At 38.6% G+C, this 27,368-nt stretch overlaps 1 protein-coding gene across 1 annotated transcript; it reads left to right on the top strand.

Moving 5' to 3' along the window:
* The first annotated feature begins 21,568 nt into the window (after nt 1-21,568).
* Nucleotides 21,569-26,561, top strand: LOC131221796 (F-box/LRR-repeat protein At3g48880-like). Its single transcript, XM_058217099.1, has 3 exons — nt 21,569-21,882; nt 22,114-22,203; nt 26,093-26,561. Exons 1-3 carry the CDS (start codon nt 21,569-21,571, stop codon nt 26,559-26,561), a joined length of 873 nt encoding a protein of 290 aa, XP_058073082.1.
* Nucleotides 26,562-27,368: the final 807 nt, after the last annotated feature.

Genomic DNA, 27,368 nt, shown 5'->3' on the forward strand with positions numbered 1-27,368 from the left:
TGAATAGAATGTCAGATCCAAATCAAAGGTTTAAGGGAAAGTTAGCGTTTCTATCGGTAAATAGTTTCACCTCTGGTATTCTCCTGATTATAGTGGATTGATCATCTTTTTATGCTGTGGTTTTTTCCCTTGTCGCTTTGTGCCATCGTTTTTTCCCACAAGGGTTTTCCACATAAATTTTGTGTGTTTTCTATGTGTCCTTTGATTTTACTTTTTTTTTTTTTTTTTGATTCATATTTAAGGTTTCTTTCATGCCCAATAATGGGTATGCACCTAATAAATGGTATTAGAGCTTAAGGGTGTGGTATTAGTTTGAATCTTGAAACATAACATTGAGGGGATCGAATGTGAAATTTGAGACAGAAGTTCATATGAAAAATAATTTTAAACTATAGAGGTCAGAGATGAAAGTCATCCTAGTTCAATAAGGGTTGTAGCATACACTCATTAGTAAAGCGAATCATCGGAATATATAAAGAAAGAAGATTGGGATGAACTTAATCAAAGAGTGATTATAAAAATTCAATTATACATAGCCGATGAAGTCCTTTATAAAGTCATCGATGAGATGACTACCATGGGCTTATGGACAAAGATGGAGAGCAACAATATAACAAAGTAGCTTACCAATCGTCTATATTTGAAGAGACAAATTTTATACTATGAAACTGGTGGAAGGGTCAGATCTCTCTAAGAACATTAATGTCTTCGACAAGCTGATTTGCAAGTTGGTAAGTATGGGGTGAAGATCGATGAAGAAGACAGAGCCTTAATTTTGTTGACATCTCTCTTAGAGTCCTGGTTGATACTTTGTGCTATAGTTCAAATATCTTGGACTTCGAGATTGTTATTTCAGCACTTAAGTCAAAATAGTTGAGAAAGAAGAATGGAAACAAAAATACTTATACAGATGCATATTTGCTTCGGGAAGACCATTTGAACAAGAGAATGAGAAGTCGATATTTATATCCAAATCGAAAGGAAAAGACAAGTAAAAGTGTTGGAATTGTTAATTTGACAACCCAAGTGTGCTTCAAATATAAGCACGTACAATCTCCTCCTTTGTTAATTTCATGACAAAATACATATACATACATAGAGCTGGGCAGAAACCGACCCGATCCGGTGGATCCGACCCAATTCAGCGGATCTGACCCGATCCGAACCGATTTGAAGGCTTGGATCGATGCAGTTCGAGTATGGATCAATCAAATCCGATCGTTCATCAGATCGAGTTTAGATCATGGTCAATTCGGACCGATCCAATCCAAAATCCGATCCAATCCGACCTGACCTGATCTGAATCTATTATCAAGCATATATATTTTAAATATTTTTAGTATTTTTAGCCTAAGTATATGTATAGCTTTTTTTTTATCCCTTTTACTTTTTACCCTACCCAGCAGCACCCACACCCAAATGACTGAACCCAAAATCCCTAAAATCTCTCCCTCAAATATCCAAAATCCATAAAATCTCTCTCTCTCTCTCTCTCTCTCTCTCTCTCTCTCTCTCTCTCTCTCTCTTTCTCTACCTGAACGAGCAACCATCTCAATCCGGCTACTTTCATCTGTCTCTACCCAAACGAGCTTCGACCACTCAATAGCCCGTCCCACTCATCATCTGTAACACCACGACTTTTCAAGACCCGAGTATATGACTCGTTTTCTAAAAACCCGAGTGTTAACCTTAAAGGAAGGTCAAATTTGAGTATATATATTTTTTTCTTTTATTAGAGTAGGCAGATGAGCGTATGATGGACAAATCATCATAAAGGAAAATTTCATTTACATTTGAAATATACAAAAACTGCCCATAATGACTTATACAAACCAATGTTCCTATTCTTACAATTACAAAATGAAATAATATTACACGTGAAATAAAGTAAATTACAACAAACTGGGGATATGAAATCTTGTAGCAACCCTTAGCAATTACAATCATGCATCCTTGTCAGATATAGTTTGCTCCTCTTCAATATAGACATGAATTTCACTTGGGTCACTTGTGCTACCTATATGGTTATATATTTGATGAATGAGTGGTCAACTAAGTGTGAATTTTTCTCAAGATTACACACAGTCGCATTAGGTAAGAAATAGTATAAAACATCCAGACAACCAAAATAAAGTAAATGTAGTCTTATTAGATGCATCGATGCGTGAATGCAATTATTGTCCCAGGTAAAACATCCAGACAGACATTAGGGTTGTCATCCATGTAATTATTAACTCGGGTAAAACATCCAAACGGTCTGTGCCCATGTAAAACATCCAAACAAGCATTGGGCTCGTCACCCATGAATATGACTGGTTATAACGTAACATTCAGCGTAATTGCATGGGCATGATGATCCAAGTCACTATCATAAATCGAATGACTGGTCATTAACACAACACTCAGCGTAATCGCATGGGCATAATGATTCAAGCCATTGTAAATATGCCATGTATACATGATTAGCCAAGTCATTATTAGTTTATTTACAACCAGCCAATTTAAATAAGCTCGAAGGTCACTATGGGGAGCACATGCCCAGCGTAAGTCGATAGCTCGGGCATAGTGTCCCATGACCACCATCCCCGGCTTATGAGACTACCATCTTAGAATGTTTAATGGAAACCCATCGACTAGTAGCTAATCATATTACAGTATATGGGGCTTACCATTGTATGGTTACACAGTATAAAACATCGAACCTATATAGGAAAAATGTCAAAACAAAACCACGTAGGGCGAGTATCAAAATATGCCACATAGGGCAAATGTCAAACCATACGATAAAGATCATCCTTAAAAACCATTAAACACAACAACTCTAGATGGTAGGACCACATCAATGATCCATCTAGACCACCGCTCAATAACCACTATATCGAAGGTCCATTGTAATCACCATCAATCAAGTTACATATCAAGTATGGGTGTACATTTATAGGTGGGGGTTTCCCACTAATGTACCAATTTATATTCCATAAGCAATCCACAAATAGTCCACAGACATGAAATAAATATGCAAGATAAACATTAAGCATGTAATATAACAATTCAATTCCAACAGTTAACATATGTGATTATAGAATGGAGATATCAATTATAAATTTTAAGAAAAACTATAACTTAAGCTAATGAGAAGATGGAAAGCTCAAGGGGAAGAATCATCACCTTATACTTTGAATCGCCTTTTAATGTCGCTAAGTGCTTGCGCCCTTAAAATTTTATCATACCACAAATTATGAACTTGTACAATTAAGCCCCAATTCTAATCACTACCTAGGGTTTAAGATCATAGCCTAGGGTTAACTTTTAGGGTTTTAGTGTAGAATTAGGGTTTTATCTTAAAGTCTAGCCCCGTACTTAGATTTTAGAATTTGACTCCTAACTTATTATTATTAATGTTATTATCATTATTATTATTATTGTACAATGAGTCAAATAATATTCATAGTAGGAATATCAATACATTAATATTAGTAACGATGGTTCATAAGTTTATATTTAAACGTACCGATATTATCTAATTTACTCATAATGACTAATAATCTCTTAGATAATACAGGTCATAATGATAGGATATTTTCTAATGATAATATAGTAAGGACTAACAGTAATAATTATATTAACAAGTATTTGACTAATCCCATAAGGAGAACGATAAATATTTTCTAATGATAATAATAATAATAGCTATCCATAGTGGATAGGCATTATGACCTACTATTATTATGAATTTCTACAATTACATTCATACTTTAACCTACCATTTATGTCTTAAGTATATGCCTAGGGTTTAAGTTACTCAGATCTAGAATTTTATCTTAGAGTCTAGGTCTAGGCTAGATTATAGGATTTAATATGCCAATTAATTGTACGATAAAACCACAATTCTACTAATATTAATATTCACAAAGACCGCCATAGATACTAGCGATATGCGATTATTATTATTAGCTAACATGACGCTAATAACCATTGTGATGAAAATACGTAGTATGCTCTCAACATCAATGCTAATCTTTAATAACGACAACATGAAACACTAATATTTAACAAATTGAAATTTAACTGTAGTAGCTAACATTAGTATAGGTAATTTACTAATGGTTAATCATGCTTAATATTAAAAATCCCATAAAAGTTAATACTGATAACATTGATAACTATAATCGAAAATTTTCAATATGGAGGGAGAAGGTGGGCTCACCTTAGTCGACTCAGTTGAGTCAACTCAGTTTCAGCCGGGTCATCTCAGCGGCCACCAACATTTCTCCTCCTTCTACATCCTTCCTCTCTTTCCTTTTCTTCCCTACTGGTTATCCACCAATGTCTAGACAGCCCAACCCAACCCGACTCGGCTGGACTCGGTTCCAGCTGAGTCAACTCAGCAGCAACTCGGTACAAACTCCACTTTCTTCTTTCTCTCTTTCTGCCTCCTCTGCTCTCTTCCGTATCATCATTTCTTCTACTGGAACCCCATGAACGCCCCGACCAGACCCAACTCGAACCAAACCCATCAGCGAGTCGAACTCGGCTCGGTTCGAGTTGGCGCAATTACGCACCTACTCATTCCCCTCTTCTTTCTATTTCTTTCTCCCAGCTAAAACGTCCAGTAATGGACGTTAGGCCCGGCCTAGACGCAACCATCTCAAGACAAGACTCAGCCTGACTCGAGCGGGGCTCGATGATGCAACGTGAGCAGCGGCTGGGTGTGGCAACAGCACCCCACTCCACTCTGTCCTCTCTACTCTCTCCTCTCCTCTATTTCTTTCTTCCTCCTTTCTTCTCCAAAGATGTCCATGAGTGGGACTGGTCGTAACCAGGGTCGAACCACGTCGACCTGGTGCGGTAGAACGTCGGAGAAGATGGCAGCCATTAATGGTGTTTCTTCCGTCAGTGCCTCCTTTCTTATTTTCTTTCTTCCAAACACTTCGTATGGACAGTAGGGAGTTCCTAGACAAGCTTTTCCGAAGCTTGAGATAGTGTTAATGGGTGGGTTCGAAGATGGCAGCCGACGCCCTGTTTTTGGGGCTGCCGCAAGGAGAAGAGAAGAACTCCTTCTCTGTTTCCTCATTCTCTTTATACGCAACCCTAACTCGCCCTGCTCCGTTGGATGATATTAAACGGTGGAGATGAGCCCTTGCTGGCTCACGCGGATTGCCCTGCTGGTGAGCAGACAGTTTCCATTTTCGGAAACTAGTGTTTGCAGCGTCCGTTTGTTCTGGTCCTCGTGTTCCCACACGTGCGAATTTTCGTGTGGAATGACCATATTTCTGGTCAGACCCTAGCTATGCACGATATTGACGGATCAGATCACCCTTCTGATCATCTATGGTGGGCCATAGTGCGTCCCAAACGGACGCTGTCCGTCGGCCGCTGGAAAACAGAGAGAGAGAGAGAGGAATCCATCCTCTTTCGGGAGAACCCGGGTCAGCCCGTGGTTGACCACCACAGAGGTCCGGTGTGTAGTGTACACACCGAATTCGGTGCACATGCACCCCAGTGTGGGATCCATCATGATTTTTTCGACCCATCCACACCGTCTATTTCGCTTGGAGGTCCTACGAGGGCTCATGAACAGAGTTCAGACCGATGAAATGCCCAGGCAAGGCCCACAACATGATTTGGATCCCGTTTATCGATTTCCCGCTGATCTGTTGGTCGGATCAGTCCAAATTTGAATATGAGCGGTTAAAAGGTTCTAATGGCTCATTTCATAACAGGTTATTAACCAATTACTAATATTAATATAAGTTTTACTATCATCACTATCTATTACTATCTTTGTTTTATATTAATAGAATTACATTAAATTAATAAGTAGGAATGAAATTTGTTACATATAATTTATATTACCACCGATTGTTAATATGTTTTATTTATATGAATATTACTGAGAAAGAATTAATATGTATTATTTGGGTATTATTTGTATACTCGTATATGTTTTAAGTTTTAATTTTATGTAAAATGTTAAATAGTTTGAAATATGTCGTTTATCACACCTATATGTAAGATGTGGGCTACTCATTGTGCATCAGTTAGTTATATACCCTATTATTTGGGTTATCTGCATCCAAGTTGGCCACACCACATGAATGTTTAGACACCAATTCTTGCTTCCTTGGCCATTTCAACAATCCAACGGTTGGATTGACTCTTACTTAGCCATCGGTAACCTTAGAGACCCTAAAGAATGTTTAGGTGTGATTCGGTGAATGGTGGACTTCATGATTTAGGGTTGTAAATCCACACTGGTTGGCTAGATTTGTCCATTAATGAGATTGGGATCCTAAGGATAGGTCTCTCTAGTGGCAAGATGATCCATCTTGGAAATCGTCTCATGCATAGCATAATATACGGATGGAAAATGCTCCTGACAGTTAGATTTAGCCTAGAGTGAGGGTGAGCATTTAAGTAAGCTAGGTTAATATTCATACTAAGTTGGGTGATACCGTAACACTCGAATACTGAAAAGTATGGGGTATTATATCATCACCGTTCATCATCTCCATTCATCAGGTAAGTACGTACATTTCAATTTTATTTATTTATATTTTTTAATTTTAGCCTGTATTTTGGACTATTTTGGAGCGGTGGCCCACCATTTTTATGTATAATTTTTTTTAAAAATAAAAAATAAAATCAAGATCGATTTAAACGGTACCCAATCCAATCCGACTCAGTTTCCTTAACCGAGTCGGATTCGGATCGGATTAGGCAAGCAGTGGTCCAGATCGGATCGAGTTAGATGACCTGGATTCGGTCCCCAATCAGATCGAGTTCCGGTCAGGCCATATAATTTTCGGACCAAGTCGAGTTGGACCCAATCTGATCCGACTGGGTCCGATGCCCAGCTCTATACATACATACACATCACATCATACTATACATATACAAAACATACGTATCTCACCGACTCATCCATCAATTTGAAGCTTTGGTCCAAAAAATCATTTGTACACTACCTGTAGATTCAAAACTCATTTGTACACCGCCTGTAGCTCCCCAGTGAAATATACCAAATTGTTTCCCACGTATTCACAAGATATATCTATGAAAATTTTTAATTTTAAATTTTGCAAGGAAGCGTCCATGCATCATCATGTATATCAAAACCTTTCAATTTTCAAATTTATAAGTATCACATGCATCATTATGTATATCATCACTTATGACATCCAAGCCGTGAAAATGGCAGCAGGCTTTACAAAGAGCAGCTTGGGGGAAAACCAGGATGTTCCACTGTCCAGATGGGCTACGCCATCAAAATCAATGGAAAGCCTACAATCCAACTCATTGCACTTTTGAAGTCCGGATAATCAATAGATTGTTCCAATTTTTGCACCAGATGATCTTCATGGTATGGCCCACCACATTCACGGCTCTGATATTCCAATAAAGTGACAAATTGGCAGAAATAAAAACCATTGTATATAGTTCATGGTATGCCCCCACCTTCATTGTATCGGAACGTTTCTGCTACCTAGACTGGCACTCACATATTAAATCCCTACTTGATGAATGACCTAGAGCTCATGGCATACAAAAAAGTACTATTAGAAAAATTGAAAGTATTTGATTTCCATAGTGTGTTTTTTCTTTTCTATCTAGTGAATTAAATTGTGATTTAACTGTACATTATTTTTATATATTATATTCTCAATTACATTATTTTTATGGATTATATTCTTTCTTGACTGATTAATCAAATTCATTTTTTCAAGTACACCTGTTCTAAAATAGTTTAAATGGTAGCATTTACATGAATGGAAAGTGTTTTTTTTTTTTTTTTTCTTCCTTCTGTCCCTATCTTCATGACCAAAATGCAGCATTATTCAATAGTTGTTTGCGACCATCTCTTTGCTTACACCATTTTGCTAATGCCTCCAAACCTTTTAAACAACGCATATGGGGACCTATTGGTGATCTGAACAGCTAGTGTGCCCACCTTCATGGGAAGATTAGCAACACCCTTAAACCTTTTAAAAAGCACAAGGTGACTTATCGTTGATAAGAGCCATTCATTCATTCATAAAATTAGGAGTAAGCCATGGTGCAAGAATCATGCGGATATGATGATCCTAACCCTTTGAATATGACTAATTTGTTATAATTGTCCATTATTGTTTACCTGCCATAAATCAAATGGATAGAATCGTCAAATCAAAGTGTTACCTTATAAGAAATATGGAGTGGGATATATCAACTAAATGTTTAAGATGATGATTAGATCTTTTCTTCTTCTTCTGCTTCTTTTTTTATTTTTTATTTTTTATTTTTATTGAGGTCATTTTTATGCTATTGTTTGGAAGCTTAAGATCAGCCAATTGGCATATTTTCGCACTATGGCTTCATCTAGTTGTATGTTTGAAGGAACGGTTGAGATCGATAATGGACCACCCATGTGCTATTTAAAAGGTTTGGGAAGAGAGATTCCTCCTGGTTGAATATCCTGAGGGTTGATTTGGTGGCCCTACAAAATACAATAAGAATCCACGTTGAGGAAATGTCATGATTGTATGTATGAATATATTAGAGCTAAACTTCTATGTTAGTTTTGCATCATTTTAAAGATGATGGTCACTCTTCAAACACCTACATATATGGCACGCATCTACGACAATCTAGACTGTTGGAGTAGCTGGTTCAACTGCAGATTGAGCATAACCATAAAAAATTCACTGAGAAGATAAAATCATTCATCTAATTATTCCCTTTTAGTTTAGACTTCTCACCATTTTACTTTTAACCATCCATTTATTACCCATCAATTGGATGGTATGGATTGCTTAATGATCAGCTTAATATTGGATAGTTTGGATAGCTCTAGACCAGTGGTACATGAGAGGAGGATGACTCACTAACTCTTTTAAGAGGGTGGAAAACTAACAAAGGAGCTTTGTACACCTACTAGAATGTTGGGGGAGAGCTTTATATTCGAGCAGCAATAAGAAATTGCAAACGTGCCATGCATGTTACTTAAATTAGACTATTAAAATCACACAGTAGGGATTTGATTACTACTGTAGATATCCTGAAATACGAACATCAGAACATCATAGTGATTTGATTACTTAAATGGACAATTGGTGGACATTTAATGGACGGTCGAAAATGAAAAAGTCAATCATATCCCAGTTAAAAAATCAAATGCCCATTAATTAGAGTTTAAATGATTAAATCATATCGGATCATCACCGTCCATAGAAGTCCCCAATATTTGGGGAGTTTAATTTATGCACCTACATATATAGTTAGGTTTTTACAGTTTCCAAGTGCCCGCATATCAACCATCATTTACGCCAGATCAGCATCAAACGTGCCATACTTGGATTATGAATGCCTGCCGCAGCTTCACGAAGGTGGAGGTGGACAGCGATCCAAAATGTGTAGTCTCCGCCATCTCCAAGAAATCCCATCCCTCTTGGTCCATGTGGTATTGGATGGTTCGGATCATGGATACCACTGGCAACATGAATATTTGCCTCGGCCACACCCTCAGGGAAGCCAACTCGGTCGTAGATGGCCTTGCCCGCTTAGGGAGATATGAGCAACATCACCGGATCTTTAACTCCTTGGGAGACCTCCCCTCCTCCATTCACTGGTCGCTGTTTCTGGACAGAGTGGGCTGGGCAACCTTCAGGAAGCCTAATCTCTTTTGTCTTTTTCAGTTTTCTTTTCTTTCCAGTTTTTCGATTGGTGGGCCTGCTTCCTTTTGTCAACTGGTCTGCCTGAAAAATTTTCCCTGCTGTATATGTTTAATCCATGCAATGAAAAGGTTCAAATATTAAAAAATAATAATAATAAATAAATAATAAAATAATAATAATAACTCACCCAGATTTTTCTGAGCATTTTCTATCAACGTATAGGTCCCACGGATCCCGTGTGCACACCATTCAAGCAAAACATGGTTTGCACGGCGATATTAAAATTATAAATTCAAGTGGAAGTTGAGTGACGTCCTATCAAATGAGATATTGGGCCCCACCATTACATCACTTTCATTCTTGTTTGGCCCACCATTGCGTCACGCCATTCTCGTGTGGCCCACAATTCACTAAAATTTTAGTGAGAATTCAGCTGCTTATCAAAGGATTGCACCAATATTGAGGTTGGTTGGATGATCTGAAAAGCTAAATTTAAAAAAGACAGAGAGAGATAGAAAACCATTAGAATAGTATGATCGAACCTGATATTTGGGTCAGGCTCGGATTGAACACTACAGAACCCGACCCACCCATATAACATATCAATCGGTTGGGCTAAATGACCAGATCCGACCTGGTCCAAAATCCAAAACACACATGGGTCGACGTGTTTATGTTTTTAGAGTGCGGATCCTCTGCCTCCCGGAGGCAGGAACTCCCTGCCTCCCGCGTTTTCATTGGCCAACGTCAGTATAAGCGCCATCTAATCAGATATTTTAAATATATTAAAAAAATACATTTAATAAGAAGTATAACGGAGACGTTAAACAGAAGCGGTTTTTGTGCCGAGTAAATCAGTAGGGCAAGCGTACTGAGTAAAGTCAGTGGAGCCCACAGTCGTCATTCGTGCATTGTATCAACTCCATCCATCTCTTTTATCATCTACTTTTACGGTTTTATAACAAAAATTAATCATATCCAAAGATCAAGTGGACCACACCACCTGAAACAGTGTGAATTGAATTCCAATGTTTAAAAGTTGTTGGGGGCCCACAGAAGTTTTATATCAAGATGATATTTGTTTTTTCTATTCATCCATGTCTTTGTGATCTTATGAACAGTTTGGATGAAAAATAAACATCATTGGGAGCTTAGAAACATTTCAATGGTGAAAATCAATACTTCCACTGTTTCCTTTGGTATGGTCTACTTGAGCTTTTGATATACTTCAGTTTTGGGCTCAACCCCTAAAATGATCTGAAAAAATGGATGGACGGCGTGGATAAATGACATGAATTCACAGTGGGCTCAATAGAGTTTACTCAGTATGATAAGACTCGTATGCCATCTGATTTCACGTGTATAACGGGGACGCGGATTTCTTGCCAAAGCCTTTTGCAGTAAAATCCTGCGCAAGGATTTTGGATGGGCCCACTGTGACATTTTTGATAAATCCAACTCGTTCATCCATATCATTTTAAGACATAATACCAAAACTAAGGTGTATACAAAACTCACATGGGCCACACGAGAGGAAACAGTGGGGATTTAGTGTCTACCATTAAAATATTTATATGGCCACAAAAGTTTTGCATCGGCCTAATATTTTGGTGTTTTCACTTCATCCTAGTAAAAATGACCTTATAAACAGTTTGGATGGCATATAAACATCAAGATGCCTAGGAAGGCTTCAACCGTAGGAATTTCTTTCTTCACCGTTTCATCTTATATGGCTTAGTTGAGTTTTTGATCATCCTAATTTTTAGTTACATGTCTTAAATTGAGATCTAAAAATGGATGAATGGATTGAAATTCTTATAAACATCATGGTGGACCCCACCATACATCCCAGTGCTGGAACTTCATGCAAAAAGCTTTTCCCGGTGAATCTGCGTCCATGGTTTTCATTGGAAACGGACTGGCTACTCCCCTGCCACTCGGTACTATGTGGGCCCACCATGATGTATGTGTTTCATCCATGCCGTCCATTTATTTTTCTAGATCATTTTATGATCTAAGACCAAAAATGAGGTATAACCCAATCTCAAGTGGACCACATTACATGAAATAGTGTTGAATGAACGTTGACCATTAAAAACTTTTTCGGGGCCATAAAAGTTTTAGATCAAGCTTTTCCCTTCATCTGGGTCTTTATGATCAAACCAACAGATTGGATGTCAAATAAATAGTACGGTGGGCCTTAGGAGGACTTTAATGATGGATATCCAATCACCATTGTTTTCCTGTGGTGTGGTCTAGATGAGATTTATATCCCTCTCATTTTTGGGGTCAACCCCTAAAATTATATGTAAAAATTAGTGTTGCAACCTCGTCATTTTGTCTAGTGAACCCCGTCACTTTGTACTGCAACCCCGTCACTTTGTCTACTGAACCCCGTCACTTTGTCTACTGAACTCTGTCACTTTGTACTGCAACATCGTCACTTTGTCTATTGTACCCCATCACTTTGTGCTACAACCTCGTCACTTCGTCTACTATACCCCGTCACTTTGTGCCGCAACCTTGTCACTATGTCTACTGAACCCCTTCATTTTGTACTACAACCCCGTCACTTTGTCTACTGAACCCCTTCATTTTGTACTCCAACCCCGTCACTTTGTCTACTGAACCCCGTCACTTTGTACTGCAACTCTGTCACTTTATCTACTGAATCCCGTCACTTTGTACTGCAACATCATTACTTTGTCTACTGTACTCCGTCACTTTGTACTGCAACCCTGTCACTTTGTCTACTGAACCCCGTCACTTTGTCTACTGCAGTACAAAGTGACGGGGTTCAGCAGACAAAGTGACGGGGTTACAGTACAAAGTGACGGGGTTCAGTAGACAAAGTGACGAGGTTCAGTAGACAAAGTGACAGGGTTGTAGTACAAAGTGACGGAGTACAATAGACAAAGTGACGGGGTTGCAGTACAAAGTGACGGGGTTGCAGTACAACGTGACGGGGTTCACTAGATAAAGTGACGAGGTTGAGGCACAAAGTGACGGGGGTATAGTAGACAAAGTAACGAGGTTATAACACAAAGTGATGGGGTCCAGTAGACAAAGTGACGAGGTTGTAGTACAAAGTGACGGAATTCAGTAGACAAAGTAACGGGGTTGCAGTATAAAATGACGGGGTTCAGTAAACAAAGTGACGGGGTTACAGTATAGTAAAACGGGGTTCACTAGACAAAGTGAAGAGGTTGCAACAGTAAGTGACAGAGTTCAATAGATAAAGTGACGGGGTTGTGGTACAAAGTGACGAGGTTGCAGTACAAAGTGACGGGGTTCAGTAGACAAAGTGACGGGGTTTAGATTGGATTCAGTCGTAATAAATGGTGGGCGTGACTCTCTCCACTATTTTCTGTGGTGGGGTCCACTCGAGTTTTGGATCTGATTCATTCTTTGGCTCATGCCCTAAAATGATCTCTACAAATGGATGGACGGTGTGGATACAAAACATATATCATAGTGGGATGCATATAAATAGGTGACATCACTTCAGTAGCGAGTCTCACTGCTCATTGTTGCACTGAATCCCAAATGAAAATGAAAGCGGATTGGCTACTCCCCCCACCACCAGCCCGGTGGTGGTCGTGGTCGGTACTCTGTGGGCCCCACCATGATTTATGTATTTCATCCATTCCATTAATCTATTTTTACATATAATTTTAGGGGTTGATCCCAAAAATGAGAGGGATATAATCTCATATGGACCACACCACAGGAAAACAATGTTGATTGGATATCCATCATTAAAGTCCTCCTAAAGCCCACCATATTGTTTATTTGACATCCAATCTGTTGGTTTGGTCATAAAGACCCAGATGAAGGGAAAAGCTTGATCCAAAACTTTTATGGCCCCCCAAAAGTTTTTAATGGTCAACATTCATTCAACACTATTTCATGTAATATGGTCCACTTGAGATTGGGTTATATCTCATTTTTGGTCTCAGACCATAAAATGATCTAGAAAAATAAATGGACGGCATGGATGAAACACATACATCATGGTGGGCCCACATAGTACCGAGTGGCAGGGGAGTAGCCAGTCCGTTTCCAATGGAAACCGTGGACACGGATTCACCGGGGAAAGCCTTTTGTATGAAGTTCTAGCATTGGGATGTAGGTGGGGTCCACCATGATGTTTATAGGAATTTCAATGCATTCATCCATTTTTAGAGCTCATTTTAAGACATGTAACCAAAAATTAAGATGATAAAAAACTCAACTGGGCCATACAACATGAAACAGTGGAGAAAGAAATTCCTATAGTTGAAGCCTTCCTAGGTGTCTTGATGTTTATATGCCATTCAAACTGTTTATAAGGTCATTTTTACTGTTTCCTCTCGTGTGGCCCATTTGAGTTTTGTATACACCTTAGTTTTGGTATTATGTCCTAAAATGATATCTAAAAACGGATGAACGGGTTGAATTTATCACAAACGTCGCAGTTGGCCCATCCGGAACCCTTGCGCAGGATCTTACTGCAAAAGGCTTTGGCAGGAAATCCGCATCTAGACATGTGAAATCGGATTGCGTACGAGTCTTATCGTGCTAAGTAAACTCTGTTGGGCCCACTGTGAATTCATGTCATTTATCCAGTCCATCCATTTTTTCAGATCATTTTAGGAGTTGAGCCCAAAACTGAAGTATATCAAAAGCTCAAGTAGACCATACCAAATGAAACAGTGTAAGTATTGATTTTCACCATTGAAATGTTTCTAAGCCCCCAGTGATGTTTATTTTTCATCCAAACTGCTCATAAGATCACAAAGACATGGATGAATGGAAAAAACAAATATCATCTTGATATAAAACTTCTATGGGCCCCCAACAACTTTTCAACGGTAGAATTCGATTCACACTGTTTCAGGTGGTGTGGTCCACTTGATCTTTGAATATGATTATTTTTTGTTGTAAAACCCTAAAATTAGATGATAAAAGAGATGGATGGAGTTGATACAATGCATGAATGATGACGGTGGGCTCCACAGACTTTACTCAGTGTGCTTACCGTGCTGAGTTACTCGGCACGCAAACCGCTTCCGTTAACGTCTCCGTTATACTTCTTATTAAATGTACTTTTTTTAATATATTTAAAAATTTTAATGACGTGGCACTTATGGTGACGTTGGCAAATGAAAACGCTGGAGGCAGGGAGTTCCTGCCTCCGGGAGGCAGAGGATCCGCACTCATGTTTTTAATGTAATCACCTAAGAGGGCAGGCCACTCACCCTGACAATGGCTAGTGGTCGGTGCTCTGTGGGCCCCAAAATGATGTATGTGTCGCATCCATGCCGTCCATCCATTTTTCCAGATAATTTTATAGTATGAACCCAAAAATGAGGTAAATCAATATCTCAAGTGGGCCACACGGTTTTTATTGAACTCTCACCATTAAAAACTTCCTGGAGCTACAAAAGTTTTGGATCAAGCTGATATTTATTTTTTACCTTAATCCAGGTTTGTATGACCTAATCCACAGGTTGGATGTTAAATAAACATTACAGTGGGCCCTAGGAGGTTTTTAATGGTAGATGTTCAATCACCACTTTTTCCCATGGTGTGGTCCACCAAAGATTTTGTTCTGCATCATCTATAGGTTAACATATTAAAATGATGTGTAAAAATGGATGGACAGTGTGGATAAAACATATAGATCATGGTGTGGCCCACAGAGCACCGACCACTAGCCACCTGGCTAGTGGCAGTGTCACTAGCCAAATCGCGTCCCTTTAGCTCTATTGTCTATTCGTAAACCCAAGTGCTGTCATACTGGATTGGGTTGGGCAATTGAACCGGACCTGATTAAAATTAAATGGGTCTGTTTGGTCTAGGATTGGGCTTGGTGAATTTTAAGTGGGTCCGGTCAGGCCACAGGATAATGAGTTGCGGGTCGGATTCAGATCAGATTTCTTGGCCTGTTTTGTAGACTAATAGGCTTGGGTTGACAATGACTTGTACTGCCCAGATGGACTACACCATCAAAATCAATCCAACTCATTCTACTTTTGAAGTCCAGATAATTATTAATTGTTCCAAATTTTGCACCAGATAATCTTCATGATATGGCCCACCAAAATAACGGTGGGAAAATCAATGTCCACCGTTGAAACCTTCCTGGAGCTGACCATGATGCTTGTATGCCATCCAAACTGTTCCTAGAATTATTACCGCCAAGATAAACTGTAGGAACAAATATCATCCTGATACAAAGCTTCTATCACTGTTAGGCATTCAACTCCCACTATTTCGTATGGGATGACCTACCTGGTTTTGTACCTGCCTGATTTTTATTTTTTATTTTTTAAATCCCATCCGGATTTGTCATGAACATCTCCATGGGCTCCATAGAGCCCTGGGCCCGGGTCACTAGCAATCCGCTCTCACACTTCTAGGGAAAAAAAGGTCCTAATATTTAAGCTAAACTAAGCCCCACACGGTCCGCGTGGCAATTTCTAAAGGGGGGTGTAAGTAGCCCATGCCTTTGAATGTAAGTAATTACAATAAGTTTGAGTTGTGTGAGGCCCATATGTGTCGTGTATGTCAAATTGAAATTGTGAATCTTGTTCACCATCTAATCTACATTTCATTAATCATCCTATCAAAAATACAGAAATGATATAGACACATGATAAATGATGGAGCCATACCAATTGATTTCATTCGATAAAAAAATAATTTGGCATATCCTTTGAATAAATGTCTATTTAGAGGATTAGTCATGAAAACATTAAAGAGAATGGGGTTGAACCTAACCGAATAAGCTATCCATATTAACAACCTAACTTATACATACAATTGGAGATCACATGCAATATGTTCAATGAGTAAATAAAAAAACACTAGGAAACTGTAAATAATTGTAGAGAACTTGTCCCTTCCTATAGTGTAGACAGTACAAACAGTAACGTGTCTCAGTATGAGTTTTTAAACTCTTAATGAATACATAAACAGATGTGGTGGTGTGTCCAGTTGTTGTATACACTTGACAGAATTTACTTATATGAGTGTGGAGTGCAAACAGTAACGTGTCTCAGTATGAGTTTTTGAACTCTTAATGAATACATAAACAGATGTGATGGTATATCCAGTTGTTATATACACTTGATGGAATTCACTAATATGAATGTGGAAGTGGAGCCGCATCCTATGAAAATATATATACCATTTTTCCATAACGCTCATGAAATTTCAAGTAAAGTACATGCCCAAAAGATACCAAACCATATAATCAGCTATAGTAAAAAAGTTGTGTGAGTGGTATATATAATCATTTATGCTTAAATGGTTAGTTTAAAAATCAATAGTCACCTGATTCCTGTAAACTTGTCTTTCTTACTCTAAATGTCAATCAAAATTGGATAGACATCGACACTATTACACAACTCTTCTATTTTATACCAAAGTGTTTTGAATTTAAAACATGAGGGAGATTGGAGTATTTTAAAAGGATTTTCAAATAAAATGTTTCAAAATACAAAATTTTCTTTTGTTTCTTGTTTTGAAAAGTGTTTTATTTTTAGTGTATCTCTTATCTTACATTAAAAAGAACTGAAGAAAAATCCAAGTATATAAGAGAGAAATTTTATATGGAGCTTAAGCCCCTTTTCAAGGGGTATGTGAATTTGGTCCAATGAGAATATTATGCCATTAGCCCGAACCTATGCCATTGACCATACACATGTGCGCACATTGAACTGAGCCACGGAAGGCTGTGGCCATGGATGTGGACGTGTGTGCACAAGCGTCGGGCCGGGTTGGGTCTGGTCCGAGTCTGAGTCTAGGTCTAGGTCTAGGTTTGGGTCTATGTGAGGATTGAGAGTACACTCACTATAACGGTTTTGTTCCGTATTCCGTGAGCATACTTGCACCTGTCGGTTTTGCATAAATTTCAAACCAATGACATGTATGTTTGGGTGATCGCACCAGTTGGGTTCAAACCCAACAGACCTAACCCATTTGAAATAATGTTTTAAGTACCTAATTGTGGTTTATATATAAACATACTCTTTTTCTTAATAATTCATTAAACCAAAGATTTCTTCTTGTTTCTTCCATCTCTAGTTCAGTGTTGTTTTGCCAATTGAGTTAGCTGGTGAGTCATCTCATTTCGGTTAAGATCTGTACGCTGGTTTAAGCTCGTGTACAACGAGTGCACGTTGGGATGGGATAATAGTCGTTGTATCTTGGAAGCCAACTATCCAATATTCTTGTTGCACTTAGGACGCGGTCTAAACATAACAGATTTGGTTTCAAGTTGAGTGACCTAGTCACGCCTCAACTCAAACAAATAAGTCATTTTTTCTTAATTTATTTTATTATTTAATTTTCTATTGTTTTGAATATTATCTATTATTTTAAACACATCATTTTCAACATAACATCCTAATGTATCTCTCATTTCATGTGTAAAAATAAATTCCAAACATTCTCTTTAAATTAGCCTCTCATTTGGGAGACCCTATATATTGCTATGAGGAGGTGTCAAGTGTAACCTGTCGGATTACGAGTTATATTATACCTAGATGATAACTTCTGAGCTATTAAGTACATGTGACGTCCAACCTTTGCAATAAGATCATATTGGCCCCACCATGAAGATTACCAAGTGAAAAATAGCAAAATACACTCGAGCAACACCATATTAAACAATTTCCCACCATTGATAAATAAATAAAAAACACAAGTATGGCCCACTCAATAATTGATTGTTGCTGAGTTTTTCAGAAGTAGCCTCACAATGAGCCAACCTACAGGATGAGTTGAATGTCATATACATATGAAAGATTGTAAGTTTTCCCTTTGGGTAACTTATAGTCTAATTGGTTGAACAAGCTGAATTACAACAATGATAGTAAACCGGATTTGGCGTGGTGAACTCTGAGTTCTATGAGGCCCTAGCATGGCAAGATTTGATTGATCCAGCCCAATGTGATGAATTCATTGATGAGTTGTTGGTGCAGCTGCGGTGGACCCTCAAGGTGGGCAGGATCCCCGACCTTGTGCCTTGCATCCACATTGTCCATTCATTTCGAAAACTCATTTTTGGGTATGATTCCAAAAATGAAGTAGATTCAACTATCCGGCGGACCGTAATACATGAAACAATGGTAATCTATCATTCAATACTTTGATCGAGCTGATATTTGTGTGTTCTCTTATTCTAAGGTCTATGTGACCTTATAAACAGGTTGAATGGTAAATAAATATTCCAGTGGCCCCACGAAGTTTTTAATAGTGGGGATTCAATTACCATTATTTCATGTGGTATAGTCCACCTAAGATTTGGATCTACTTCATTTTTTGGAATCATTCCCTAATATGATATGTCAAAATGAATGGACGATATGGATGTAAGGCACATACATTATAGTGGACCTTACAATTAGGAATCCACTCAAGTCTGTGGATCCCAAACCTTGCTGGAATCAACCACTTTCAAACATAATTTGCACGGCGATGTCTGCAGCTCAATCAAAACTTACCAGGTCATGGCCTCAAGAAACTCGGTTTTTCCGTAGCATCACCAAATTCAGTTCTCACTAATAGGCAGGAGTGAAAAACCCCGGGCTGTTGTAGTTCCATAATGAGATCGATCATGTACCATCTCTGGATATATATCACGCTAACAGCAATACATGTAACTTAATACACTGGCTTTTTGCGCAATGTGATCTTCATGACGGGGCCAATCTATCGAACGGTTTCGATGTCTCATGGACATGAACAGTTGAAGTTATACAGTGGGTACCGACCGTAAAATTTATTCCAACCGGCTGGACGGTTTATCTTATTTAAGACAAGATTTCTCGATAACTTGTAGGGTGGGGCGTCGAATGCGACGAGAAAAAGAGCGACGGCCGGCGGAACCGGATTGGCTGGTGTACCACACGCCAGCTACATAGCTCTTGGGACGCGGATTAGCTACTGTCAGGGTTGAGTAACGACTATGTGGGCCCCACCATGATGTATGTTTTGTATTCACGCCGTCCATACATTTGGAGAGATCATTTCACGGAATCCATTGAAAATTACTTCTTAAGGCCGCAAGCATATTCCCTTCTTTCATCTCTTTGTTGACTTGTGAAAAGGTTGAATTTCAAATAAACATCATGGTGTGCCTTGGGAAGGCTTCAACGGTGAGCATCAATCTCCCCACCGTTTTTCTGTGACGGGGTCCACTAAAGATTTTGATACGACTCATTCCTTATCTCATGCCTTCAATTGATTTCTCCAAATGGATGGACGGTGTGGATACGTCACATAGGAGTCTCGCTACTCAACCTGTCAGTAGCTAATCCGCGTCAATAGCGAATGCAGGTATGTGTCGTGCGAAGACAAGCGCTGACGCTCCTCGTGCTCCGAGTTGTACGCACGGTTCAAAGTAGATCAAGGTTACATGACCCCACAATGATGTATTTATTATATCCACACCGTTCATCCATTTTTCGATATAATTTTAGAGTTCTACCCAAAAATAGAATTATAAACAAGATCAAATGGACCACACCATAAGTAGCAGCTGAGATAATGATTTCCACCGTTAAAATTTTCGTAGGGCCCACCATAATGTTTAGTTTCCATCCAATCTGTTCATAAGGTCCAAAAGACCTGGATGAATAGGGAAAGAAATTTTCATATTGATCCAAAACTTCTGTGAACCCCAAAAGGGTGTCAATGGCAGACGTTCAATCCCCCACTGCTTTTTTCAGTGTGGTCCAATTAATCGTTAGATATGTCTTATTTTTCGTATCAAGCTGTACGAATATCTCAAAAAATAGATGGGCGGTTTGGATATAACACATACCTCATGATGGAACGAACAGAACTTGCTGACCTCAATACATCAGCTATATAGCTGGTGTGTGGTACACCAGCCAATCCGCTTCCACGGCCGGCAGAGTGTTACGAACTTGATACAGTGAAGGAGTATCACTAAAATACACAGGCACTTAGATATTGCCCACGTGGCATGTGTTGATCCCAATCAATGCTGTTCAAATAATGGGTCCCAGTGTACATAGCTAATGCCGAAAAAATATCACTTCAGGGATCAATGTAACGGTCATCTTACTGCCGATGAATGGACGGTGGAAAAGAAATCGATCAACGGTCAAATCAGTAATGAATACCTTTAATCAGATATCTAGATCATTCGATCAATCTAACTTATGGTTTATGCCCATCTATAGTGGGTCCCACTAATTGAGCGGTTTGTACCTCTGTCCATTTGGACTAAAGCTGAGTTCATACGTACGAGTCTCCTGGGCGCGGTTTGGGTGCATTCCCGGATCCACCGAGGTCGGTAGATCCATACTGTGGGGCCCACTTTGATGTATGCGGCTTAGATCCTCACGGTCCATCCATTTTGAAAGATCATTTTAGGGCATGATACTAAAAATGAAACAGATATAAAGATTAGGCGGACCATACCAAAGGAAACAGTCGCGATTGAATATCCACCATTAAAAACTTCATAGGATCCACCGGAATGTTTACTTGTCATCTAATCTGTTAATAAGGTCAAAATGACATGGATGAACATACCACACAAATATCATCTTTATCCAAAATTTCTGTGGCCCACGAGAAGTTTTTAATGGTCGATTTGAACTGTTTCCCGTATAATGGTCCACCTGAGATTTGGATGTTCTTCATTTTTTCCATAATAGCCTAAAATGAATTTTTATAACGGATGGACGGCCTCGATATAAGTCACATATATCAAGGTGGGCCCCACAATCAGGGATCTCACCCACCTCGGTGCATCTGGGGATACACCGAAGGCGTGCCCTGAGCCTCTACTCAGCCACCTTAATTAATCATATAGCAGAGAGAGAGAGAGAGAGAGAGAGAGAGAGAGAGAGAGAGAGAGTATGGAGGAGAGGAAATGGGAAGGCATACAAATGGATTGTTTGGTCCACATTTTTGAGAGACTGGGATTGGAGGATTTGGTTTTGGGAGTGCCTTTTACATGCAAGTCTTGGTACAAAGCTTCTCTCGATCCTCTACCATGGAAAGTACTCAACTTCCGTTGGCTAAATCTCCACCGTCGGATCTCTTTCCAGAACAGATTCCAGCGCGAGTACCGTTTAGACAAATTCTCCTTCTTGGGCCTCCTACGATTCGCAGTCAATCGTAGCCGTAGATCTGCTGTGGAGATCACATTTCCTTCTTCGCATTTCATCTCTTTAAACGAGTTGGCGTATGTATCAGACGAGTAAGTGCCCAATATACCTTGACCTTTCTTTGATTTATCTTATCCGGACCGTTCATCTAGTGGGCCCTTACGAGGATGGGCTATGCCAAGAAAATCAGTACGTTAGATAATCGTAGTCACTGACTGAATGATCTTTGACCATCCATTTCAAGTAGCCAGAAGTCCTCCTTATTGATGGCTAGGATAGTCTAAGCATTTTGTTTTTCTTTTTGGCGAATGGATAATCCACAGCTGGGCCCAGCAGATGAAAGGTCAAGATCCTGTGTATGGGTCACAAGTAAGGAGAAAGGATGCTGGAAATCTTGTATATAGGCCTGACTTGTATGCTAGATTTGCACCACTTAAAAATAGTGGAGACCCTTCTCCTCACATGTGGCACTGATGGGTGTACATTGAGTCGAGCTGGCCTTAGCTCGACTCGGCTCGGTCATCGAGCCTAACTGGCCAGCTTGGCTTGGTTCAGTTAGTAGCTCGGGCCAGTTCAAGCCAAGTTCAAGTCAAGATCGAGCTGAGTTCGCCTATACAGTATTTTCACAAACACCTGGACTGCACCTTCAAGATCTCACTGTATTTAAGACAGCAGCAATGGTTTTACAGGTATTTTATCAAACACCTTCTAAGCAACATAAAAATCAAGAAAAAAAGGGTATTGGTTTCATATACATACCTTCCTTGCCACTAGCCACACTTCATTGGGTCATTTCATCAAACACTTGGTGAACAACATCAACATCAAAGGGAGGAAGATCGAGGTGAGCGCCTGAGAGAGGAGGGAGAAACTAGAGAGAGGGGGGAAGGAAGACCGAAAGAGGGGAGCTCGAGTTCGGGTTAGGGTTTAGAGGCGTCAGGTAAAGGAAATGGGTTAGGGTTCGTGCAGTTGTGCAGTCGTGTGAGAAAGGGAAAAGGAGTAAAGGTAAAAGGTGTATTTTTTTTTTTTAAAAGGGTATATATATCCTTGCACTGAGTCAAGCCGAGTTCGAGCTGGATTTGATCCAAGTCGAGTCGAGCCGAGGTAAGCTCGAACTCGCTTTCGAATTCCAAAAATCAGCTTAACTCGGTTTGAACTCATCTTCAAACCGAGTCAAGTCAAGCGAGGCAACTGAGCTAGTGCAGTTCGTGTACACCTCTAATCATAAGTTACTTAAGATAACCTACTTATACCTTAAGTAGCTTATCTTGATTTCTACTTATTAAGCTAGAGTAATTAAGTAACTTTAAGTAAGAAAGCTACTTATAATTTATCCTAAACCAAACTTACTTATCTCTAATAAATTACTTATCTACTGCTGTAAGTAGAAAAAATAACTTATTTGGTGGTATCCAAATGGTCCCTTAAAAAACTAAGGTCACAAAGACTTTCAACACTAAGGGGGCGTTTGACACCAAGGATTTGGAAGGATTTAAGGGGATTTGAGGGAATTTCAAATCCCTACTTGTTTGGCATCATAAAAGTAATTGGGGATTTCAAATATTAGGGGTTTCAAATTCTCTGTGAGAGCTTGGATTACATCTAAAATGCTTCCAAGAGTTGCATGTATAATATGTGTTTCACTAGACTATTTAACTATTGGGCACATGGCCCACTAATGATATCACAAAACAAGTAGATTATCAATTGCATCACTATAATTACTTTAATATGATGAGATCAGCATCGTCCAAACATTGTCCATATAAATCAACAATTAAAAATAGCTTGTTAGTCACTTGTACATGATCTCTTGCTTGTGGCTCATCTAATACTTGGAATTTCATCATTTTCAAGCAAAATATATATTTTAGTGGACTTATTACAACCAATGTGTCAAACATTACATACGTTCACTAATTAGAGATATTAAAGTTGGATTAAAGTATTCCCAATTCAGGGTGCCAAACATAATAGAGAATTTCAAATCCAGGGTTCCAAATCCAAGCTCCGAAATTGGCCCTAAGGTCATGAGTTCTAGCTAGTATCCACTATGATGGGGGTGTGAGGGGGGTGTGCTTAGGAAAAAAAAAAAAAAGTAGAAAAAGAAGTTATAGCCCACTCACTGGTAACTTCCAACTTGTGTTAAGCTCTTGTGACACCTAATGCTTCCAATAGTACCCCCACTATGAGGATCTCATAGTGCAAAAATCAGCCTTGTCTACTCATCAGGTGTGGCGCATTACAGAAAACGATTTATGTAAATGTTGTCCACTGGATGAGTAGATGTGGATGATGTTTGCACAAGATGGTCCTGCTAATGGGGCAACCAGTTGGGTGAATTGTCTTTGATCAGACATAGATCTTATAGTCCAACTGGTTGGACTTGACACCTTCTCATTCACCATTAATTAGCCTGAAGCCAACCCATTGGACCAGAAGGTAAGACAACCCGTTGGACCATAAGTTATGGTCCATCCAATAGATAATGTCCAACCTATTAAAAGTGTGGTCCACTCAATAATTAGATGTGGAAAATGTTCGTGAAAGAGTACTCTTGTGATTGGATGCCTCACACACATTAAAAGTAAGAAGTTATCAAGTGGGTGGACCACAACTTATGGTCGAATAAGTCTAGATAATTCAAATCAAAGCTGTTTGTTGTTCAAATCAGGCTTATATTACATGACCGATCGGTGGAAATACTCCAACACTGCACCTTTTTTGAACTTCTCAATATGTATTTGTTAACGGTCTAGTTGAGTTGGGTTGAGTCTTTGAGTCGGCTCAACATGTATGAGTCTTGAGTAAAGTGCAGTTTTCTGGTTTTTAAGCTATAGTATAGCTATACGGCTCATCCTAGGGTACAATTGTGAAATTCCACCAACCCAAACGTGCCCAAATCAAGATGTAGTAGAAACAATGTTGATGATTCCACTAGGAAAATAATGATTTCATGGAATGAGGTGTATCTCAAACAATGCTGCGTATTTGATCTTCAACTCTAAGCGAGGCATTTGGATATGACCAAAGAAGTTACTTTTTCTACTTACAACAGTAGAGAAGTAATTTATTTGAGATAAGTTTGGTTTATAATTTTAATTATAAGTAACTTTTTCACATAAAAGTATATAATCACTTTCGTTAATTATTTTTTAGCTTTTCTACTTTTTATAAGTTTTTGAAGAGAGGCATAGAAGAGAAAAGAGAGGAGAAGTTGATAAGTAAGTTGTTCACCCGAGTACTTATCTTCTTAGTACGTAGAAAGTAAGATAAGTTAATTGTGACATAAGTAACTTATCTTTAGCAACTTAAAGATCCATACATGCCCTAAGTTTGTAAAAGTGGGACCAATGCTTTAGTGATAAAAGTGGTTGCTATCAGACGGTTTGGCTAGTGACCCAACACCAGCCAACTAGCTGGTATCAAAGCTTTGTGAGCCCCACCATATGTATGTATGTGTTTTATCCAATCTGGCCATCCATTTTTCTATCTGATTTTTTATTATGATTCCAAAATGAGGCTGATCCAAATCACATGCAGGTTGACCACACCATAGGAAAATAGTATTGATTGAACATCCACCATTAAAAGCTTCCTAGGGTCCGGTATAATGTTATTTGCCATCCAACCTGTTGATAAGGTTACACAGATCTAGACGAAGGGAAACCACAAATATCAGCTTGATTTTCAATGGAAGCGTTCAATCACCACTGTTTCATGTGGTGTGGTCCACTCGAGATTTGGATATGCGTCATTTTTAGGCTCATGCCCTAAAGTGAGTTGGAAAAATGGATGGCCAGTGTGGATAAAGCACATACATATGGTGGAGGCTAGCTAGTGTTACAGGCAACAGCCAAACCGCATCCGCTGCTACAATGGTGTCAATAACTCGTGCACCAAAAATCCCCAAGATCCAAAATCCTAGATCCTGAAAATTCTGCTTTTCTTTCTTAACCGTTTATCTATATCTTGGTCACCTATTCAAGGGTTAGGAATTTTACAATATTGATTATTTTTATTACCACGCTCGACCCATTGTATCAACGGTTTGGATGACTGAACCATGTGCTGGGTACAAACAAGAATGCCCAAACATACTTTTAAAAATGTTCCTTCAAGCAATGTATGATGCCTCTATGATATGACCAACGGAATTAAAGGTTTAAACTATGAGATGGACAACAAAAACACACCAATCAGAACAGTCTATTATGTTCTGATCTATCTAATCTTATAATATCATTCTTCGTGACATACTCAAAACAAGGATTGCATCTGAATCAACTAAGTTTATTGCAGATGCCCGTCGCTGAAAATCCTTTCTTTGCCTTACAAACGGTTGCTTGAAGTTGATAAACAAATTGCTCAATTCATGCCCAAATGGAAGGATCTTGAACACTTGAACATGTATGTAAATCCAAGATCGTTCAACCAAATCATTAAGCAAATTGGATTTCATTGCAAGAATTTTGTGGGCCTTAAGACAAAGGGCCCCATCAGCAGACAAGAAGCATCAGCAATTGCGACATGGCTTCCGAAGATCAAGTACTTAATTCTCAACTATTCATATTTGTTCAAGGAGAGCTTGATGATGATACTGGAGGGTTGTAGAGAGCTGGAGGAACTGGATGTGACTGATTGTAGAGGTCTCGACGTTGATGATGACATACTGAAATTGGCTTCTCACATCAAGACCTTTCGGTATGGGTGGGTTTCTCCCATGAAGACCATTGAGTATGGGTGCTCAAAATTATCTTATTTTGTATGATGGTCCATTTGATGGGCGGTTGGATGACGATTATTACCATGTCGATGACATTTGATGTGTACAAATGATGCAGCATTTTGGGATCTTCCTTTGAAGATAAGTGCACTGTTCTCTGGTTTTTAAATTTATATGAGTGGGGTTTGTGATATAGGACGCTAGAGGATGACTCAATGGATGGCTCGATCACATAAATTCACATTGGAGAGGCATCGATTGGAAGAAAACTACTTAAATGCACACCATAGCTTTCAATGGCTATAACTTTGAAACTGAATATTCATTTCATGCATATGGTATATTGTTGGAAAGCCATTAACATGCTATATGTCCTTGCAGATACCAAAACATGTTATATATCCTTGCGGATGCCAAATACAATAAGCTCTTGAACGGATTTTCAAATATAAATCATTTTAAAGGTTAATTATAAGTTTTTAGTTAAAATTTATTATTTTTAATAAATTACATATTTATTTTTAAGATATTTTAAGATATAGAGAATGGCAAAATAGCTTAAAAGTCTTTATTTTGAGTCATGTGAAAGAGTTTAAGTTAATTTTAAAATTATTTATTGTTTTTTTAATAAATTTATAATTTTAAGAAAGTTTGATATTTCAGTAAAATTATGATTAAGGGTGTGAAACTTATATAAGTGATGTTAATTGCTTTATAAAGAGACTTTATTTAGTCTTTTCATCAACCATATTAATTTTATCTCTTGTTTTTTTAAATTTCTCTTAATTTCCTTGTATATTTAATGACTATTCTTGAGAAGAAAATGGTAATTTCTTTTTTTTTTTTTTTATT

Source organism: Magnolia sinica, chromosome 12 (genome assembly GCF_029962835.1).
Source record: "Magnolia sinica isolate HGM2019 chromosome 12, MsV1, whole genome shotgun sequence".
Taxonomy (NCBI): Eukaryota; Viridiplantae; Streptophyta; class Magnoliopsida; order Magnoliales; family Magnoliaceae; genus Magnolia; species Magnolia sinica.

What these genes read in the sequence shown, in the direction of transcription:
- LOC131221796 (XM_058217099.1), top strand. Translation starts at nt 21,569, where the DNA reads ATGGATTGTTTGGTCCACATTTTTGAGAGACTGGGATTGGAGGATTTG. An exon ending in TTGGCGTATGTATCAGACGA is followed by an intron (nt 21,883 to 22,113) that starts GTAAGTGCCCAA and finishes GATAATCCACAG; the next exon opens with CTGGGCCCAGCAGATGAAAG. An exon ending in CTTGTATATAGGCCTGACTT is followed by an intron (nt 22,204 to 26,092) that starts GTATGCTAGATT and finishes AGTTTATTGCAG; the next exon opens with ATGCCCGTCGCTGAAAATCC.